Source organism: Ascaphus truei, chromosome 17 (genome assembly GCF_040206685.1).
Source record: "Ascaphus truei isolate aAscTru1 chromosome 17, aAscTru1.hap1, whole genome shotgun sequence".
Taxonomy (NCBI): Eukaryota; Metazoa; Chordata; class Amphibia; order Anura; family Ascaphidae; genus Ascaphus; species Ascaphus truei.
In genome coordinates, this window is record NC_134499.1 from 28,332,323 (window position 1) to 28,350,994 (window position 18,672).

At 44.1% G+C, this 18,672-nt stretch overlaps 1 protein-coding gene across 9 annotated transcripts in view; it reads right to left on the reverse strand.

Annotated features, from left to right (window-relative positions):
• NDUFAF3 (NADH:ubiquinone oxidoreductase complex assembly factor 3) overlaps positions 1 to 18,672 on the reverse strand; it is a 49,884-nt gene that overhangs the window by 30,300 nt on the left and 912 nt on the right. For 4 of the 9 annotated variants that reach the window (XM_075574490.1, XM_075574488.1, XM_075574487.1 and 1 more), the window contains exons 2-3: positions 17,853 to 17,921; positions 14,843 to 16,915 (exon numbers count right to left, since the gene is read on the reverse strand). In XM_075574490.1, coding sequence (XP_075430605.1) covers positions 14,958 to 16,694 — 1,737 coding nt within the window. In that variant the 5' untranslated portion in view covers positions 16,695 to 16,915; positions 17,853 to 17,921 and the 3' untranslated portion in view covers positions 14,843 to 14,957. Of the gene's footprint in view, positions 1 to 14,842; positions 16,916 to 17,852; positions 17,922 to 18,357; positions 18,642 to 18,672 lie in introns of those variants that run through there. The other 5 variants (XM_075574498.1, XM_075574495.1, XM_075574493.1 and 2 more) reach the window with 2 other exon arrangements.

Here is an 18,672-nt window from a genome sequence, read left to right on the forward strand (position 1 = left end):
CCGTCTTAGGTTTAAATCAGTGATTCACCCCCACCCCCCCACATATATATCAGTGATTCACTTACCCCCACCCCCCCACATATATATCAGTGATTCATTTACCCCCCCCCCCCCCACATATATATCAGTGATTCACTTACCCCCACCCCCCCACATATATATCAGTAATTCATTTACCCCCCCCCGCACAAATATATCAGTGATTCACTTACCCCCACCCCCCCCACATATATATCAGTGATTCATTTACCCCCCCCCCACATATATATCAGTGATTCACTTACCCCCACCCCCCCACATATATATCAGTAATTCACTTACCCCCGCCCCCCCCCACATATATCAGTGATTCACTTACCCCCACCCCCCCCCACATATATATCAGTGATTCACTTACCCCCGCCCCCCCACATATATCAGTGATTCACCCCCCCACATATATATCAGTGATTCACTTACCCCCGCCCCCCCCCCTCACACACACATATATCAGTGATTCACCCCCACATATATATCAGTGATTCACGCCCCCCCCCACATATATCAGTGATTCACTCCCCCCCACATATATATATATATCAGTGATTCACGTACCCCCCCACATATATATCAGTGATTCACTCCCCCCCCCCCCCACATATATATCAGTGATTCACTTACCCCAGCCCCGCCCACATATATATCAGTGATTCACTCCCCCCCACATATATATCAGTGATTCCCTTACCCCCGCCCCCCCACATATATATCAGTGATTCACGTACCCCCCCACATATATATCAGTGATTCACCCCCCCCCCACATATATATCAGTGATTCACTCCCCCCCCACATATATACCAGTGATTCACTCCCCCCCCACATATATATCAGTGATTCACATACCCCCCATCACATATATATCAGTGATTCACGTACCCCCCCACATATGTATCAGTGATTCACTCCCCCCCACATATATATCAGTGATTCACTCCCCCCCACATATATATATCAGTGATTCACGCCCCCCCCCACATATATATCAGTGATTCATTCCCCCGCCCCCCCCCCACATATATATCAGTGATTCACTCCCCCCCCACATATATATCAGTGATTCACTCCCCCCCCCCATATATATCAGTGATTCACTCCCCCCCCACATATATATCAGTGATTCACGTACCTAGATAAAAGTGTTGGCAAAATGCTTTTAAACTCATAGCAAGGCTGGCAGGGTTTTAAAATCAGGAAGCGAGAGCGTTTTTAAAAGGTGACGTCTCTTTTCCTTTAAGAAGAAAGCGGATTTGTGGTTTATTTACATAGAAAACTAGTGGTACTGATGTGTAAATAAAATGGGGGTACTCTTTACCACCATATATTGACCACTGTTTGCGACACCTTTCAATGGCTCGACGCAAGTGTTCTTCATGGATGTAACAGTGTACTGTATATAGCGTATTCAGAACGGTCTGTTTGGTTGATACATAGAAAGTGACGGTAGATAACCCCTTGGCCCACCTTGTCTGACCATTTTCCTATCTGTTGTAAAGTCTCGGACTTTATTAGATCCTTGGGGCTTTCTTTCATATTTAGGATTTAGTCTGATATCTATCCCAAACATGCTTTAATTCCCTCACTGTATTAGCCCCTACCACCTCTGGTGGTAGATTAAAAAGATTGCGCTCCCCTGCTGTAGACTCTCCTGATAAGTCTTATACCGTACGTCCGACACCATCTTGGTAGCCCTTTTTTTTGTGCACAATTACCAATTTATGTACGTCCTTCCAAAGATCTGGTCTCCAGAACTGAGCATGTTACTCTAGCTGAGGCCTCACCAAGGATCTATAAAGAGGCCTCACACCCCCTTCTCTTTCTGCTGCTAATACCTCTCCCGATACACCCTATCATCTTGCTGGCTTTCCGCATCGCATTGTTACATTGCTCACCTACTTTTAAGTCTGCTGAAATAATGACTCCCCGGTCCCTTTCCTCTGTAGCAGATGACATTATAGCACCATTCTGCCTTTGGATTTTTGTGACCCAAGGGCAGTTTTCTTGACTTTTTGGCATGCAATTGCAGTTGCCGCACTCTTGGCCATTCCTCCAATCTACCTACATCCTTACTTCCCCCCCCCCAGGCCATTTGTAATGTCACCAATAAAGATATTAAAGAGCACCAGGCCCAGTACAGATCCGTGAGGCACTCTACTGGTTACCTGCCCCTCCTCTGAATGTACTCCCTATACCACAACTCTGTCACCTATCCTTCAACCAATGTCTTATCCATTCCAACCCCAAGCACTGCAACTTGTTTATCAGTCTTCTATGTGGGACACTGGCAAAGGCCTTACTAAAATCTACTGCCCACCCTGATCCATTACCATAGTCATCCAGTCAAAACAAAACTCTTAGATCTGTTTGTCATGATCTCTCCACAGTAAGTCCATGCAGCCTGGGGTCTTGTAGGTTGTTGATAGTCAGCAATTCTATATTTAAGCAATGTTTCCATCAATTTCCCCACTACCGACGTCAGGCTCACTGGCCTGTAGTTACCTGCCTCTTCCCTACTTTCCCTACTTCCACCGTCCTTTCTAAATACTGTGTATGGGGTCCAGATATATGATTATAAGGTGAGGATATAGGCTTGTGGGGTGCAGATATACGATTATGGGGTGCGGATATGATTATGGGGTGAGGATATAGGCTTGTTGGGTGCAGATATATGATTATGGGGTGAGGATATAGGCTTGTGGGGTGCAGATATATGATTATGGGGTGAGGATATAGGCTTGTGGGGTGCGGACATATGATTATGGGGTGCAGCTATATGACTAAGGTGCCTGTGTATGTAATTTCACGCTGCCGGCGAGGAACAATGAGCGCTAGCGTGGGCTGAACACTGCTCCTTCTCCCCGGTGTCCGATTTCTGCTCTTTATTTGACACTTTGTCCTGAATTTGAAATCACTTCACTGAACTTCTTTGGGGAGCTAATAGCTGTATATATACAAGCAGAGCCGCTTCCTAACGCCGAGCCTTTGTTCTGTGTATTGTACGGCTTATTGGGGGGGGGGGATGTGCACTATCGGGGAGCACAGGAGCAGCTGCTGCTTCAGTCGAAAACCTTAACCCCGTCCATGCCAGCTTTACCGACAGGAAAAAGAGACAAATCTAAGCAGAAATCGCAGGGCAACGACGTGATTAAAACAGAAGGAAAGGGATTACTGCAGAAAGCAGGGAGCTCTCCCAAAAGGATGCCCCAGCACAAAAATACTTTTTAATCATGAAAGGGGCAGAGTTGCTTTTTAAGTCCGATTTCTTGCAACTTTTTGATATTCCTTTATCTGTTTCAGTATTACCATTATTAACAACACACCTCTTTAACGAAGCATATGGGTAGCTCCGCTGGCGGATACTATACATCTCATATGCACTGACCGGGACCCCCTGCAGACACACTTACCAGAACACCCTCCTACTGCCTCTGTAACTTCTCCCCACTTACCAATTAGATTGCAAGCTCTTCAGGGCAGGAAATGCCTTTCCTATTGTTACCTTCATGTCTGAAGCGCTTATTCCCACTATATGTAATATTATTATGTCACGTGTGTTACTGCTGTGCAGTGCTATATACCTGGAGGGTGCTATAGTAAATAAAGACATACATACATATAAAAGCGATAACAATATAGTGTAAGAGTTATATTAAGATCTACATGAGGGGGAATGATCAACAAATCCTTATTAAATAACTTGATCTTTCCTAAGTGCTGTAACTACCCCATAACCTCTCGGTTTGTGAAAAGTTGAATGCGTTGGGGTTTTATCCTCGTAGGCACACTCCTTATATATCTCTATATTTTTGCGTTTGCTGGGGTTGGGTAATACCCAAAACAAATCCCCATGATAATGATATTAAGAAATGTGTCGTGATAACGATATGTATCGTAATTAATATTAATAGGGGGGAAAAAAGACATCTTTACGTTTTTAATTCACTTAAGTTTAGTTTTAGCGTTCAACACACGTTAAAGATGGTTTTTAAAATAAATGTATACTTTAAATTGTATAACAAAAAAAGCCAAACCACGGCTACTTCCCCTTGTCCCTGAACATCTGGAAAAGGATTAACAGAAAGGGGGGGAAAGGGAGACCCCCTCCCCTCAGGGGAAAGAGAACCGTGTTATCCTCGAGCTGGAGGGTGACATGGAGATGCTTTGAATCCCGTGTAAAAAGGGGGGGGGGGAGGGAGGAAGGAGAGTCGTGAGCCGGGAGGTGAGAAGGCAGGGGGCGCGCAGGATCAAAACTTTGTGCACCCCAGGTTTAGAGAGCCAGTGACTTACTGAGCCGCTCCTTCTCCTTATGTAGCATGCGGGGGATCCCATTCAGAAGCATTGACCCCTTCCAGCTCCATTGCGGCAGACACTATCCCGGGCGCCGCAGACAATAAGTCTTGCTACATTTGTACTTTTGTAGATCTGTTTTCAGTTAATCTGCACGTCACCAGCTGTCCCTGAAACATCAATGACTCGCACAGCTCTGCGATTGTAATAAAACAAGAATAGGTTACTCCCACGCGTTTTGGGGTCCTGCACCTAAACAGGTCATTTTTGTGTGTGTGATAACCTGAGTTGGACTCCCATAGGAATTGCTGGGAAGTACCTCCATCCAACACGAGCAGGTGAACCACAGCGGTACCAATTTATAAGCGCAAAATTGTTGGGGGGGTCTGTTATGGTTATTTGGTATGGCTGTCACGTCGGTGTATTGCCCCCCCCCCGTTTCTGATTCGTGTGTTTTGCTGTTCTGTTTTGCAGGGCTCCTGCCGGTTTCCTTGGGATCTGCCACTTGACAGGGGCATCGGAGCAGCCAACGGAATCCCAAATGCAGCTGTTGTGAGAGATCTCAGCTGCAGTTGGAATCCGTTAGCTGCTCTCCTGCACACTCATCCTGTCTCCTAACACGTGGGACGGCCACAGCTCCACCCCACCCCACCCCAAGAAACCTCCGTCACGTGCGCCGCTTGTAAAGAGGATACGTGCAGCAAGGACTCACTCGAAAGCAGTCACGATTCGGAAAACTTCAAAGGACATGGTTACGTTCATGTTAACAGCAGAGCTGGATCGAAGCATTTTTTTTTTTTTAGAGGAAGAGGAATGCCTCTAAAACACAAGGAAGTTCCTGGCCCGCTGAAAGGGCAGTGGATGCATGGCACAGCCTTCCAGCAGAGGTGGTAACCTAATACAATAAAGGAACTTAAAATTGCCTGGGATGTAGATGCAAAGGAGTCTTGAATATTGGAGGGGGAAGTCAGTGGTTAAATGTTGTTTGAGGTCTTACACCAGTAGAAAAAGGATCATTATCTGCCATTAAGGTCTGTTCTAACGTTGATTTAAGCCATTTGACTTTTTTCAGGATACAGTCAACATATTTTCAATCCCTTGCATTAAAGTGCAGTGTTACCTAACCTTTTAAGGCTATCCCCTCCGTGGATCAAACTCCCGGGGGTCTACAGCCCAATGACACATTTTAATATGTTCTTTTTTTTTTTTGCTCTGCTTGGAGGCGGATTAAAAATAAACAATATTTCCAAAAGGTAAAACAAAAGGGCTGGAGAATTTCACAAGCAGGAATAACCCCCCCCCCCTAAACAAATAAATCTAGTCTGGGCAAGAATAAATTAATGAACCCCCTACTCTGCAAGGTAATTTGTCACTGCCCCCTCCCCCTTGGTTGCAAAGGGTTAATTTCTAACTTCACAAACCTAATATTTTTCTCCAGCCTCTAAACATGCTGTTTCCCTCTCTTCTTAGGCAAGTGACAAATAAAGATAACTACTGACTTCCTGCATCAAAACCACAAGTGCCGTTAAAAAAAATAATAATATATATATTTGTAATATAATGTAATGTGGACTTGAGACAAAAGGTGGCGCGGTGTGCTCATTTGCATGTCATTTCCCAGAATCCCTTGCTGCAGTGGAAGCACTTTATGCTAGGTGAAAAGCAGGGTTGCAGACCTGTGAATGTGCCCACAAGTAATATATATATATATATATATATATATATATATATATATATATATATATATAGCATCAATGAGACTTGTTAAGGAAAGTGTGTGCAGGCAGATCGGGAACCTGCGGGACGCAGGAAAAGGCCGTTAACCGTCACATGTGGGACCTGAGCTGATGTGAGGGGCTGAGGGCTAAACGCAGCCATTCCTAGAACGGGATTATTATTATTATCCTCCGATCTGACATCCGACCACTAGTTTCGTTAAAGCCGACGGCCCCTCTGAAAATAATGTGTTGAGGGAGTGTAAAAAACAGGAAGTAGGAAACCTGAATGCATCATATTCAGCCCTCTCTTCTCTTCCGTTCTCTTTTACGGATCATATAGCCGCTAATTAACGGTGCAATGCCTGAGCATAAAAGCTTCTTCATTACATTACTTTGGAGGGGCAGTAAAGTGTAAGAATGTGTTGATGTTAAAACCTCTTGAAAGCACAATGCAGGGGGGAGGCCAACTCCAGTCCTCAAGGGCCATCAACTGGTCAGGTTTTCCGGATATCCCTGCTTCAGCACAGGTGGCTCAATCAGTCACTCAGCCTTCGACTGTGCTGAAGCAGGGATATCCGGAAAACCTGACCGGTTGGTGCCCCTTGGGGACTGGGGTTTACTCCTGGCTTAATTTAAACATAAATCTGTTTGCTGCAGGAAAAAAGGCACAGTAAAATGACATTTCCAGATGGGGTTAATTAAATCCTGTATAGTATGTTTGTCCCCTGTAACTTCACCCTAACACCTTTTTTTTTAATATTTCTTTCTGTAACCAGTGAACAGGCAAACTGGTGAACGGAGATTTCAAGAGAAGCAAAACGGCTCGATGAATATCTGTGCTCACACGCCTAAACACCTTCCATACGCACCTAGCGCCCCAACATTAAATTACCCCGCTGCGTTAAGAAGGGAATTTAAAGTTTGTGATACCTTTTTAGGCAGTGATCAAAGTGTCTTAAAAGATTTTAAAAAGCAGTGTTCCTGCCCCTGAAATTGTTAAGCATATGAGAAAAGCTATTTATCCCACGTTAGAAAGATTTACACAATTCTTAGAAAACAGAAAAGGAGACATACTTCCTAAAACAATTTTTTTCCCCAAATAAAACGCGGAAAAGTGTGTGGCAAAAATAAAACAGTGGTACTGTGCTTGTAAAAAAAAAAAAAAACGGGGTACCCTACCCTCCCAGCCCCAGCATATGTCCGCCACTGCTGTTCGAGAACCAACATGACAGTAATTCATAGATGGAATTACAGTGTACAGAGCTTTCCAAACCTCATTGGTCTCTTCTTCAATTGTACTGTATTTATGGTACGCTCCGAGAAGGGACCTGTGAGGTTTTGAAAGCTCTGAACACTACAATTACATTCATGAAGAGGTCCCGGGGAATGGAAGATAATGACTGTTAGCGAGGGCTTAATGATATCACATGTTTCTGATCCCCACCGGGAAATCTTCCGAGCAAAAGTAGTTTTGATACATTGGATATAAAGATACAAAGGTGCAGGTTGACTAAATGGTGCTAAGGTTTGGGGCATTGTTACGTCTTGTCCTTTCAAGGGGTACAGCAACACAATGCAAAGGGGTTATATAGTGTCCTGAAGCCTGAGTGCCGTTTAGTAAATCTGTCCCCCACTGCGTCAGTGGTGAATGTGATTGCATTGCCTACCGACTGCTACGCCGCTTTTTTCCCCTACGCCTCCTCCAGATGTGACGCCCCGGGAACCCTGGCCTTGGCGAGACCGCGCCCTGGAATGACACGATCACTCCCGCTGAGCAAAAACGTGAATGGCCATCGGGAATATCGTGTCGCTCCACAGCGCTTTCTGTGACTCCGGCGAGGACTTTCCGTCGCTGATCGGAGTTTGTGACGTGAAAGTATTTATCGTTTGTATCAGAGTACGAGGCCAGGTGTGAAAAAAAAGAATAACCTAACTCTTTAGATGCCAGAGGGTTAAGGAGAGCAGTCCCACGTAGGGTTAAGGAGGGCTGTCCCACGTAGGGTTAAGGAGGGCAGTCCCACGTAGGGTTAAGGAGAGCAGTCCCACGTAGGGTTAAGGAGGGCAGTCCCACGTAGGGTTAAAGGGGCAGTCCCACGTAGGGTTAAAGGGGCAGTCCCACGTAGGGCTAAGGAGGGCAGTCCCACGTAGGGTTAAAGGGGCAGTTCCATGTAGGGTTAAGGAGAGCAGTCCCACGTAGGGTTAAAGGGGCAGTCCCACGTAGGGTTAAAGGGGACAGTCCCACGTAGGGTTAAGGAGGGCCGTCCCACATAGGGTTAAGGAGAGCTGTCCCACGTAGGGTTAAGGAGGGCCGTCCCACATAGGGTTAAGGAGAGCTGTCCCACGTAGGGTTAAGGAGGGCAGTCCCACGTAGGGTTAAGGAGGGCCGTCCCATGAACTGGGTAAAACCTTTTTTAAACAATGTATCACGTGTTATTGGTTGCCTTAAAAGCATTCAATTGAAATAACAATTTTACTTATTTGTATCCTGTGAACATTTTTGTTTTTGTTCAGGTCGATTGAATTCATGTATATTATATGATTTTATTTATTTATAAAATGTGTTACCAGGAAGTAATACATTGAGAGTTACCTCTCGTTTTCATGTATGTCCTGGGCACAGAGTTATATCAGATACTTGTGTTTATCTATTTCATGACAAACAGTCTTATCACCAAATAATGTTGGGTGAATGGAAGATTCCAGTACGTGTTTTGACACTTGAGTGGGAAACACAAGTTTAGTGTCTCCATGGGAATGGTCTGAGACACTGACTTCGCTGGTTCTGCAAGTCCCACCAGTGAGGGTTGTGCAATCCCACAGGTAGCAGAAGCCTTTCCACTGCACTGTAGCCTCTCCGATACTCTTTGCTGCAGATAACATCCCAAATCCAACATGGCTTCCTCCTGTGCTCAGCTTGTAGGATATGAGCTTGGTACCATGCAGTCTCACTGGATGTCCAGGTCACTCCTGTCACTGCCGACAGTCAGAAGTTGGTCTGGTGTGAGCATGGATTCTCAGATCACCTCTTGGCTGTGCGCAGAGCCCAGAAAAACACCGGAAACGCGTTCAGTGGCGCAAACCACGGATCTGTATCTATTAAAAGTCTCCCCCCAAAAAATCATAACATTTTAGGACACGTGAAATAAAAATCTTAATATTATGCGTACTGGGGTTTTAGTTTTCCTTCCTGCTTTATAAATCAAATACATATTATTTCCTAGAAATGGGGGTCACTGAACACTGAAAAATATTCAGTGCTTTCTTTTTTTTTTTTTTTAAATGTTCGTTAATTATGCCCTAATGCCAGGCCTGCACAACTCCAGTCCTCGAGGGCCGCAAACAGGCCAGGTTTTCAGGATATCCCTACTTCAGAACAGCTGGGTCAATTAGTGGCTCAGTATGACTAAGCCACTAATTGAGCCAGCTGTGCTGATTTAGGGATATCCTGATAAACCTGGGCTGTTTGAGGCCCTCGAGGACTGGAGTTGTGCAGGCCTGCCCTAATCAAAAGGCAGCAAAATCGGTCATGTGACCATGGTAGCCATGTTTATACGGCAGTGTAAAGTGGCAGCCATGAAGATGTCATGCTTAGGGCTCTAGGGAAGTGTCTGCATCTAATGAACATGTCAAATGTCACAATATTCGTACAGAAATGCTAGTACTTATCAGAAAATGGATTCCTTTGCAGCAAGAACAAGTCGGGGTCTATTATAGGGGTTTTCAGTCTTTTAGGAATTTGTGGATCCCTTAAAAATCTTGACCTTTTGTGGAACTTTGCAAAGCCCCAAATATTGTTGCTATGGTCTTATAATGAACTTATTTCTATATTATGAATGATTTAGAACCTTACAGTGTAACAAAATGTTCAAGTATTAAATAAAAATATAAAACGTATGGTGTGTTATATCGTAAGATGTTATGGCTATTATTTGTTTATGGAACCCTAATATGACTGTCTTTGAAGTGGTGAACCTGGTTTTAACTCCTTCCGTCCTGTCATCTCTCTGTACCTCAGCTATCAGGATTTAGATGGCAAGCTCTGTGAACCAACGACATGGGCCTGAATACTTCAATGCAAAACATTCCAGCGCAATCTCGTACAGCGTTTCTACAAAAGACGGAATGCAGAACAGGAAAGGGAAAATAGTGTCAGCCTTTCTTCATAGACAATTCAAGTTCAAACAAAGTGTGTGCAGAATAGCATGTAAACAAGAGACCACAGTGTAGACACTCTACAGCAGTTAGCCGGCTAGAGATGTTGTCCTGAGCGTTCCTCAGTGGATGGCTTCTCCCACCGTCTGGCAGGGACCTCTTTCTCATCATGTCCCGTTTCTGACGATAGGCATGGCGGCTGCCGGTTAAAGGTCTCCTCCTTGGCGTCTCCCGAGTCCTGAAGTCGTAGCCCCGGAAGTGATATGCGCCCTGGTTATACAGGAAGTGCCTGTATGTTGCTAGGGCTTCTTTCCAACGTGTTTCGCTGGCTTCATCAGGGGTTACAAAGTGCAGTCTTCCTATCTATAAATACCCACAGACTACACGGGGGTGACCAACTCAAGGGCCACCAGAAGGTCATGTTTTTCAAGACATTCCTGAGCCACTGATTGAGCCACCTGTGCTGAAGCAGGATATCCGAAAAACCCGACCTGTTGATGGCCCTTGAGGACTGGAGTTGGCTACCTCTGCTTTACATTGATTGGCTGCTGGTGCATATACACCTATCCACATGTGACTGATTACAATGTATCAAATAATCTATATACAATATAATGAAATCAATGTAATACCATAAAGCGATTGAATCCATTGAAAAAGACAATACAAAAGTCTATTTTATGCAATATATACTACAATATAAAGCTTTACAATTGTAGTAAGCTACTCTTATGGGGCGGGGGGCTGCAGTTGCTGTGATGCAATGGTGCAAAATACACAAATTCCCATAAAGAATATTAACGCTGTCACATGAAAGGTGCATTTGCTTGAATGATTATTTCATTTGAATTGGCCCAGTCTTTTATTTGCAACACAAACACATGGCAGACTTGGTGTTCGTCAGATGTGGAATCACAGGATCTCTGGATGCGTTTTAAGTAAACAACTGTAATTATGAAGATTTGCTGAACAAAACTTCTGGGACCCGTGGGGGAAATAGAACAGATGGATTGTAAATGACAGGGCTGTATATTTAGAAGACACGGTACAACATGTGACTTAATGGATGTACAGTTAACCCTTTCACTGGTAGCCTATATCCAACCTGAACAGCTCAATAACAGGTATTAAAACAGACATAATAAATACTTCTCTTGTTTATGGATAGTCAATCATGTATACAGTCCCAGGGCTATACTGATACAGTTCTAACAACGTTTGTAAATGGACAGATATGTTTAAAAATCCCTACAAAAAAATAAATATGTTTTCAAGTTTTTTCAACGGAGGAAAGTGAATATGATTAATAAGAAAATGTGATTTGCAAGACAAAAATAATCATTTGTATTGTACCAAGTGGGACTATCCTAGTGTTTACCAACATTTAATAAAGATATATCTACTATTAGTTCACGTTGTTCCTATATGAGGCGGTACCTGTAAAGTTCACTGCGGTGTAAGTACCATGAGGTGTAAGTGACTTTCAGATGTCTCGGGGTTCTGTTAGTCAGATATAACTTGTTATAAATAGTGCACCGACATTGCTATTCTATGGAAACACTCTGATACTGGAATACAGGCGGTCCTCGGTTATCCGACGCAATGCGTTACTCAAAATGGCGTCGGATGGCGAAGCGTCGGAAAGCGAATCACATTTTCCCCTAGGAACACTGTTTAAATCAAACGTTCCGTTCCTGAAGGCATTTTTTTTTTTGTAACTTAGATTTTATTACAAATTTCAGACATAAGATACACAGTACAATACACAATACATGTAAACTGTAGAGTAATCTCAACTGTACATCTTCTATATATTTCTGAAAGCATTGTATGTATGTATGTTTCACTGTGTTCCCTGTCCCTAGCGGCAATCTCATTGGTCCCTTGGCCCGCCCGCCCGCCCCCGCACACCTCTCATTGGCCTCACAGACTCACACCACCCCCTTGGCCCGCCCCCCACACCTCTCATTGGCCTGAGGCGGAGTGACGGGCCAAAGGTCCAAAAAAAACCACACACACACACCTCTCTCTCTCTGTCCTCTCCCCCCCCCCATCACACTCACCTCCCCGCCTCCCCTCCGCTCCACTCACCTCTGCTCCACTCACCTCCCTCCCGCTCCACTCCCTCCCTCCTGCTCCACTCACCTCCCTCTCCACTCACCTCCCTCCTCCAGGCACTCCTGGACGCGAGAGTATTGCGGTGGAGCAGAGGATAGTGAGGAACTGAAAAGGATCGCGACCAGATGAGCACCCACTACCTATAATATCATACTGCCTACCTCGATCATATGAAGTGTAAGCCTGCATTTTTTGAATCCCCTTTTAATACTAAATACCATCTGCACTATATGGTCTCTTTTCTTCTTTTTTTCTCCTTGGAGGTTGGGGGCTGGTGGCTGCTGTATACACAGGGAACATCCACCCCTTAAGTTGGATGACTGCCTGAATTTGACTGCTCTATTGTGAGTAGTCATTTTTGAGCTTTGTTTGCACAAATTTATTCACAACAGTATTACACTATGTAGTGTTTCTTTATTTCATAACTACGAGACGAGCTCCCCTGATTTGTTGGAGGATCACCTGGTGCAAGACGAGTGGAACAGTCTTTATCAAGGGTTGCAGTTTGTTTCTAAGTTTCTTAAAATTTTTTCTTTAGATCACTTGATTGTTATTATTATCACATTGCTTTATTATTCACACTTGTGGTTGAATTGTATATTGTCACATTTAGGGTGTGTTAGAGCGCTATTGTTAGTTTTTTCACTTTCTTTTAGAAAATTAGTGCCAGTGTCGTTAACTAAACTCGTCAACTTTTCCATCTGGCATATAAACCACATGCGATTCCAAATCTTTGGGATGCTTGGGATATCGGGGCGTTTCCATAATGCTGCGATCTCACACCGCGTTGCTATTGCAAAATGTGCTATTAATTTATTGTTTGCTTTGGACAGACCTGTTAATGGTCTGTTCAGGAGGAACAGCCATGGGTCCGGGGGAATAGTGAGGTCAAAGATCCTCCGTATCCAATTTCTAATTTCTTCCCACACTGGGGAGATTTGCGGGCAAGACCACAGCATATGTAACAGGTCGGCCGATCCCCCGCATTGCTTAGGACACAACGAGGAGGATCCTGGTGCGAACCTAGATAATTCCAATGGGGTGAGGTACCACCGCATTAGGACCTTATATGCGTTCTCCTTTAGTGTGGTGCAAATAAAGCTTTTTGCTGTGGCCAGATACATGGCGTTCCACTCCTCCTCCAAGGTCTCTTCCAGATCTCTTTCCCATTGGGTCCTAAATGATGGAGGCTGCTGTCTTGAGCCTACAGAATCGATCACCTCTCTGTACAGCTGGGATGTGAGTCCCCTAGTGTCGGTCTCTGCCAGACAGAGCTTTTCGAAGTTCGTCAAGGGGGGGTAAGGGGCAAATTTGTTATAGAATGCTCGGAGTTGGAGGTATCTAAAGAATTCTGAGTGGGGCATATCTTTTTCTAATCTGACGTGGTCAAATGTTTTAATCTTTCTATTGTAACCCTCCAGGTCTTTGATCCGTGTATATCCTTTTTGTTTCCAAATTGACACATCTCCCCCTAGCAGGCCCGGTGCGAATTTAGGATTGTTCCAAATTGGGGACATTGAAGAGTTACCCGTTGTAAGGGAGCATTTAATCTTAGTAGCCTCCCAGACAGACAATGAGTTGGTCATTGAGGAAAGCGGCGTGCCAGCAAATCGTCGCGCTGTTTTAGGTAGCCAAATCAAGTTGCTGAGTTTTAGTGGAGCACAAGCAGCACTTTCTAGCTCCACCCACCTTTTCAATTGCGGGTTGGATTGCCACTGAACAATTTGGCTTAATTGAGCCGCTTTGTAGTATGAAAGCAGGCAGGGTACCGCTAGGCCACCCGCTAGTACAGCTCTTTTCATATTTAATTTGTTGACTCTCGTTTTTTTCCCTCCCCAAATAAATTTTGAGATTTCAGCCTGAAGTGAGAGCAAGTCCTTCAGTCTGAGTGGCACCGGTAACGTCTGGAAGAGGTATAGAATACGGGGCAGTACGTTCATCTTAACACTATGTATCCTACCTATCGAGGAGATCCTTTTAGAAGACCAATTATGCAGGTCAGATTTCAATGTCTGAATTAGGTTGGGATAATTTGCACTGTATATGTCTTTGGTGTTTTTGGCAATGTATACTCCAAGGTATTTTATATATTTCTGCTGCCAGTTAAATTGAAAGTTCAATTGTAGCAGCTTCTCTACATGTCTAGGGAGATAGATGTTGAGGGCTTCAGATTTAGATTGATTTATTTTGAATCCCGAGATATTCGAGAATCTGTCTAATAAGTCAAATAGGTTTGGTAGGGAAGTGAGGGGTTTCGAGATAATTAGTAGGATATCATCTGCGTATAGGGCCGCTTGATGACATTGAGAGTACGCGTTTAACCCTGAGATGTCCGAATTGTTTCTGATTTGCGCCGCCAGGGGTTCGATGCAAAGGGCGAACAGAAGTGGGGACAACGGGCATCCCTGTCTTGTGCCGCTTTTAATTTGGAAAGGGAGGGACGGGAAGCCCTGATGTATCACCCTGGCGGTAGGTCCCTGAAGGCATTTTTAATGCTAAAATACACAAAATATTTTACTCAAGCAATAAGATATGCAGCACACACACAGATTATGATGTAAACATTATATTTATTGATTCCAGAACGGTAAAATTAAACTATATTCTGTACAGTAATGTTCATTATGAGCAAAAAAAAACCCATCAATTATTGGAGGAAGATGATTGAGGGGGATCTTCAACTGATAACAGACTTCTTGGAAGTGATGTAGGTGGACTTGACTGTTTGGACCTCTTGAAGAAGCTCTTAAATGAAGACTGGACAGATCCTTTCCTTTTCTGCCTGTAGATCTCTCTATAGCAGCTTATTTGGTTGGACACCCCGCGACTGACTGAAGAGCTGCGTTCAATGTTGGGGTCATTTTTCTCAAATATGGCCAGCGCGCTATCAATGTGCTTGAATGCCGCAGCCAACATTTTTGTTGATAAAGATTTACGTGGCTGTGCCGCTTCCGCAGATTGGTGGGCCTCCTCTTCAGCAATTTTTTGCTCTTCTAATTGCATCAGGTCTTCATTGCTCAACTCGTTAGAATGTGAGGCGAGCAACTCCTCAATATCCTCGGTTTCCACCTCCAAGTTGAGATCTCTGGCCATCTGCACAACAGTTTCTGTAACCTCTGCAACAGTCTCTGTAACGCCTTGGACATCTGACACAAAGTCAGGGCACAAATTATGCCAAACTTCATTTAAATTGGACTGTTTGACCTCATTCCATGCCTCTCCGATGTTTCTTACTGCATGGAGAATGTTGTAACCCTTCCAAAATTCTTTCAACGTTGGACCTCCTTCCACATCAGTTGCTCTGATGGCCTGGGCAAATGTTCGCCTAAGATAGTAGGCCTTGAAGGAAGCGATAACCCCCTGGTCCATCGGCTGTATCAATGAGGTGGTGTTGGGGGGCATGAACACCACCATGACGTTTGGATGGTGGTCATCCAGGTACACGGGATGGCCAGGAGCATTGTCCAAGAGCAGCAATGCTTTAAAATCAAGGTTCTGCCTTATGCAATATAATTGCACAGCTGGGATAAAATGATGCTGGAACCAGTCCTCAAAAAGGCTCCCTGTTACCCATGCCTTACGGTTGGACTTCCAAATCACTGGAAGTGTGCTCTTTGCATAACCCTTGAATGCCCTAGGGTTTTCTGCGTGATAAACAAGCAAAGGTTTTAGCTTGAAATCACCTGCAGCATTTGATCCAAGCAGAAGAGTCAGCCTGTCCTTGGCAACTTTAAAACCAGGCATAGATGTTTCTTCTTTTGCAATGTAGCTTCTGCTGGGCATTTTCTTCCAGTAGAGCCCAGTCTCGTCAACATTGAAAACTTGACGTGCGCAATAGCCACCCTCCTCTATAATTTTGGCCAATGTAACAGGGAAGGTTTTAGCTGCCTCATCAGCACTAGCAGGTTCACCGGTCACTTTAATGATATGCAAGTTTGCCCTCTCTTTAAACCGCATAAACCAGCCCCTACTTGCAGTGAACGTTTCCTCAGTGGTCCCTTCTCCATGCTGGTGCTTAATGTCCTCATAAAGACTCAAAGCCTTGGCCTGAATTAAGGCTAAACTAATGGGCGCATGACGCTGGGATTGATCTTCCAGCCATATGATGAGGAGTTTTTCTACCTCAGCAATATGCCCAACACGTTGCCTTATTGTCGTACCTTGCATAGGTGCTGAGCCCTTAATCTGTTCCAAGATTCTTGCCTTATCTTTTATTATTGTCACAATAGTTGTGCGAGGCAGATCCAAGGCACGTCCAATTTCTGTGTTTGTCTCTCCTTTCTCAGAGCGCTTTATTATGTTTTGTTTGGTCTCCAAAGTAATAGATTTTCTAATCCTTTTTGGAGCAACACCACTTTGCGTTTTGCTTTTATCAGACATGGTTAAGGGCCTACAATAAACCACTAAACCTTCACACAGACTGTTCAGAATGATTTCCCGGACCTGCAGTCTTCTGATTGGGCAATTGTAGCAATTTTGCAAAGCGTCGTAAGATCATCGGGTAAGCCGTTCAGGTGTCGTAAAAACGGCCATAGGGATGCATTGAATAGCGTCGGATAAGCCTTTAGTCGTAAAACGAAGCGTCGTAAAACGAGGACTGCCTGTATGTTGGAAACATTGTTACACCAGACATCAATATACAGCGCTATATACTCCCAACATATGCTATGTACCAGTGGCTATCCGTTTGTTATCTTTGAATATTATGTGCAAGAAGCAGACTTGAAAAACCTTTGCAGATGAAATGCCATCTAATACAAATACTTCTAGCGTGAAGGGTTTTATCACCATGAGATTGCAGTATATATATATATAGAGAGAGAATTCTCCATTCAGGAGATATAAGCCTTTTAAATATTAAGAGTCCGGGATGAAAAATGAAGCTCTCCCCAGAGCCCAGTGCAGTGTAAAGATTACCATGGAAACCACGGGAACTGGAGATAGAAGACATATGGTACATGCAAATGTATACTTTAGTTCCTGCAGTGTACAAACACCTAAACATGAGCATTTTCATACAGACACAACACCAACAAAACGTGTATTTGCTGTATTTACTTCTGCATTCCTCCACACACATCGGAGTGATGCTTCATTCCCTGATAAAACATTGATCACAACTACTCATTTTGTTTTACGTTATATAATAATTATGGCATCAATCCCACAACTGATTTAAGGCTGCGCTTATAGTGCCGATGTCGCGGCAAAACAAATGTATTGCCGCCGTTGCGTGCGCTTATGTTAGAAGCGGCGCGACGGAGCAACGGCTTGATCACGATCGCTGGAAGTCGTCAGTTTGATTTTTCCAGCGACCGCAGCGTGACGTCACCGTCGCTGTCGTCGGCACTATAAGCGCAGCCTAACTCTTTAGCTACATGCAGAGCAATGCATCACAGGCTTCTCGGGCCCCTGGATCCACCAGAGAAATAAAAATGGCCACCCAATCTCGCGGGTCCTGCAGGCCAATAGGAAACCACTATGACAATGATTGCGGCTTCCTATTGGATGTCCATGTAAATCCCTTTAAAAACCTACCTTCGGCGGACGGTATCTCAGGAACCCGGTTGTTTCCGGACCTCAAAACAGGATCCCCAGGTCCCTTTACTGTAAAAACAAAAGGGGGTGTTAGTTACTGAGGCGGGATCGCCGCTTTCATTTTTACTTATTTATTCCAGTGAAAAATGAATACACTTATTTTTACTGGGCCCTCTGTATTTGTAATTGTATCTGGCAGCGCCGGCCTCATAATTACTTTAACAAGAAAGAATATACTGTATTTCAAAACACAGCATGTGGTTACTGTGGAAACAAACGCATTCATAATTATTTAAAATAATGTTGCCCCTTATTTGTCCTACTTCGCACCGATTTGGTAGAAAAATGTGAAAACAACTTAATAAAAAAAAAAAAAGGAACCGATCTGGATGATTTATTTGAACTCTTTGAGAACCCTCGTGATGCTCTAAGGACGTCACAGACACTGCAGTGACCCGTACGCCTGGCCTGAGAACGTCACGCTTTCTGTATGCGACATTCAGACCTTGGGTAGTGACCGCCCCATCACTTTCGCTGCCCTGACTATGGATCTGGTACGCCATTCTTTCAAAGCTTGTTTTCACGGGGCTGATCCGGTTTCACCTCTCTCCGTGGGAGCGTTGAGCGTGGTTGGAATGGAAGTGGGTTCTGGGAAACGTATTATTTCTATTTTATTTAAATATTTGTATTAAAAAAAAAAAAAAAAAAAAATGTAATCCAGAAACACAGGAGTGTTATTGGTCAAATGATCTTGACATACAATTAATTGCATGTGTAATGGTTCATAGGATTTTCCACGTGACAGAGGAATTAAGTGTAC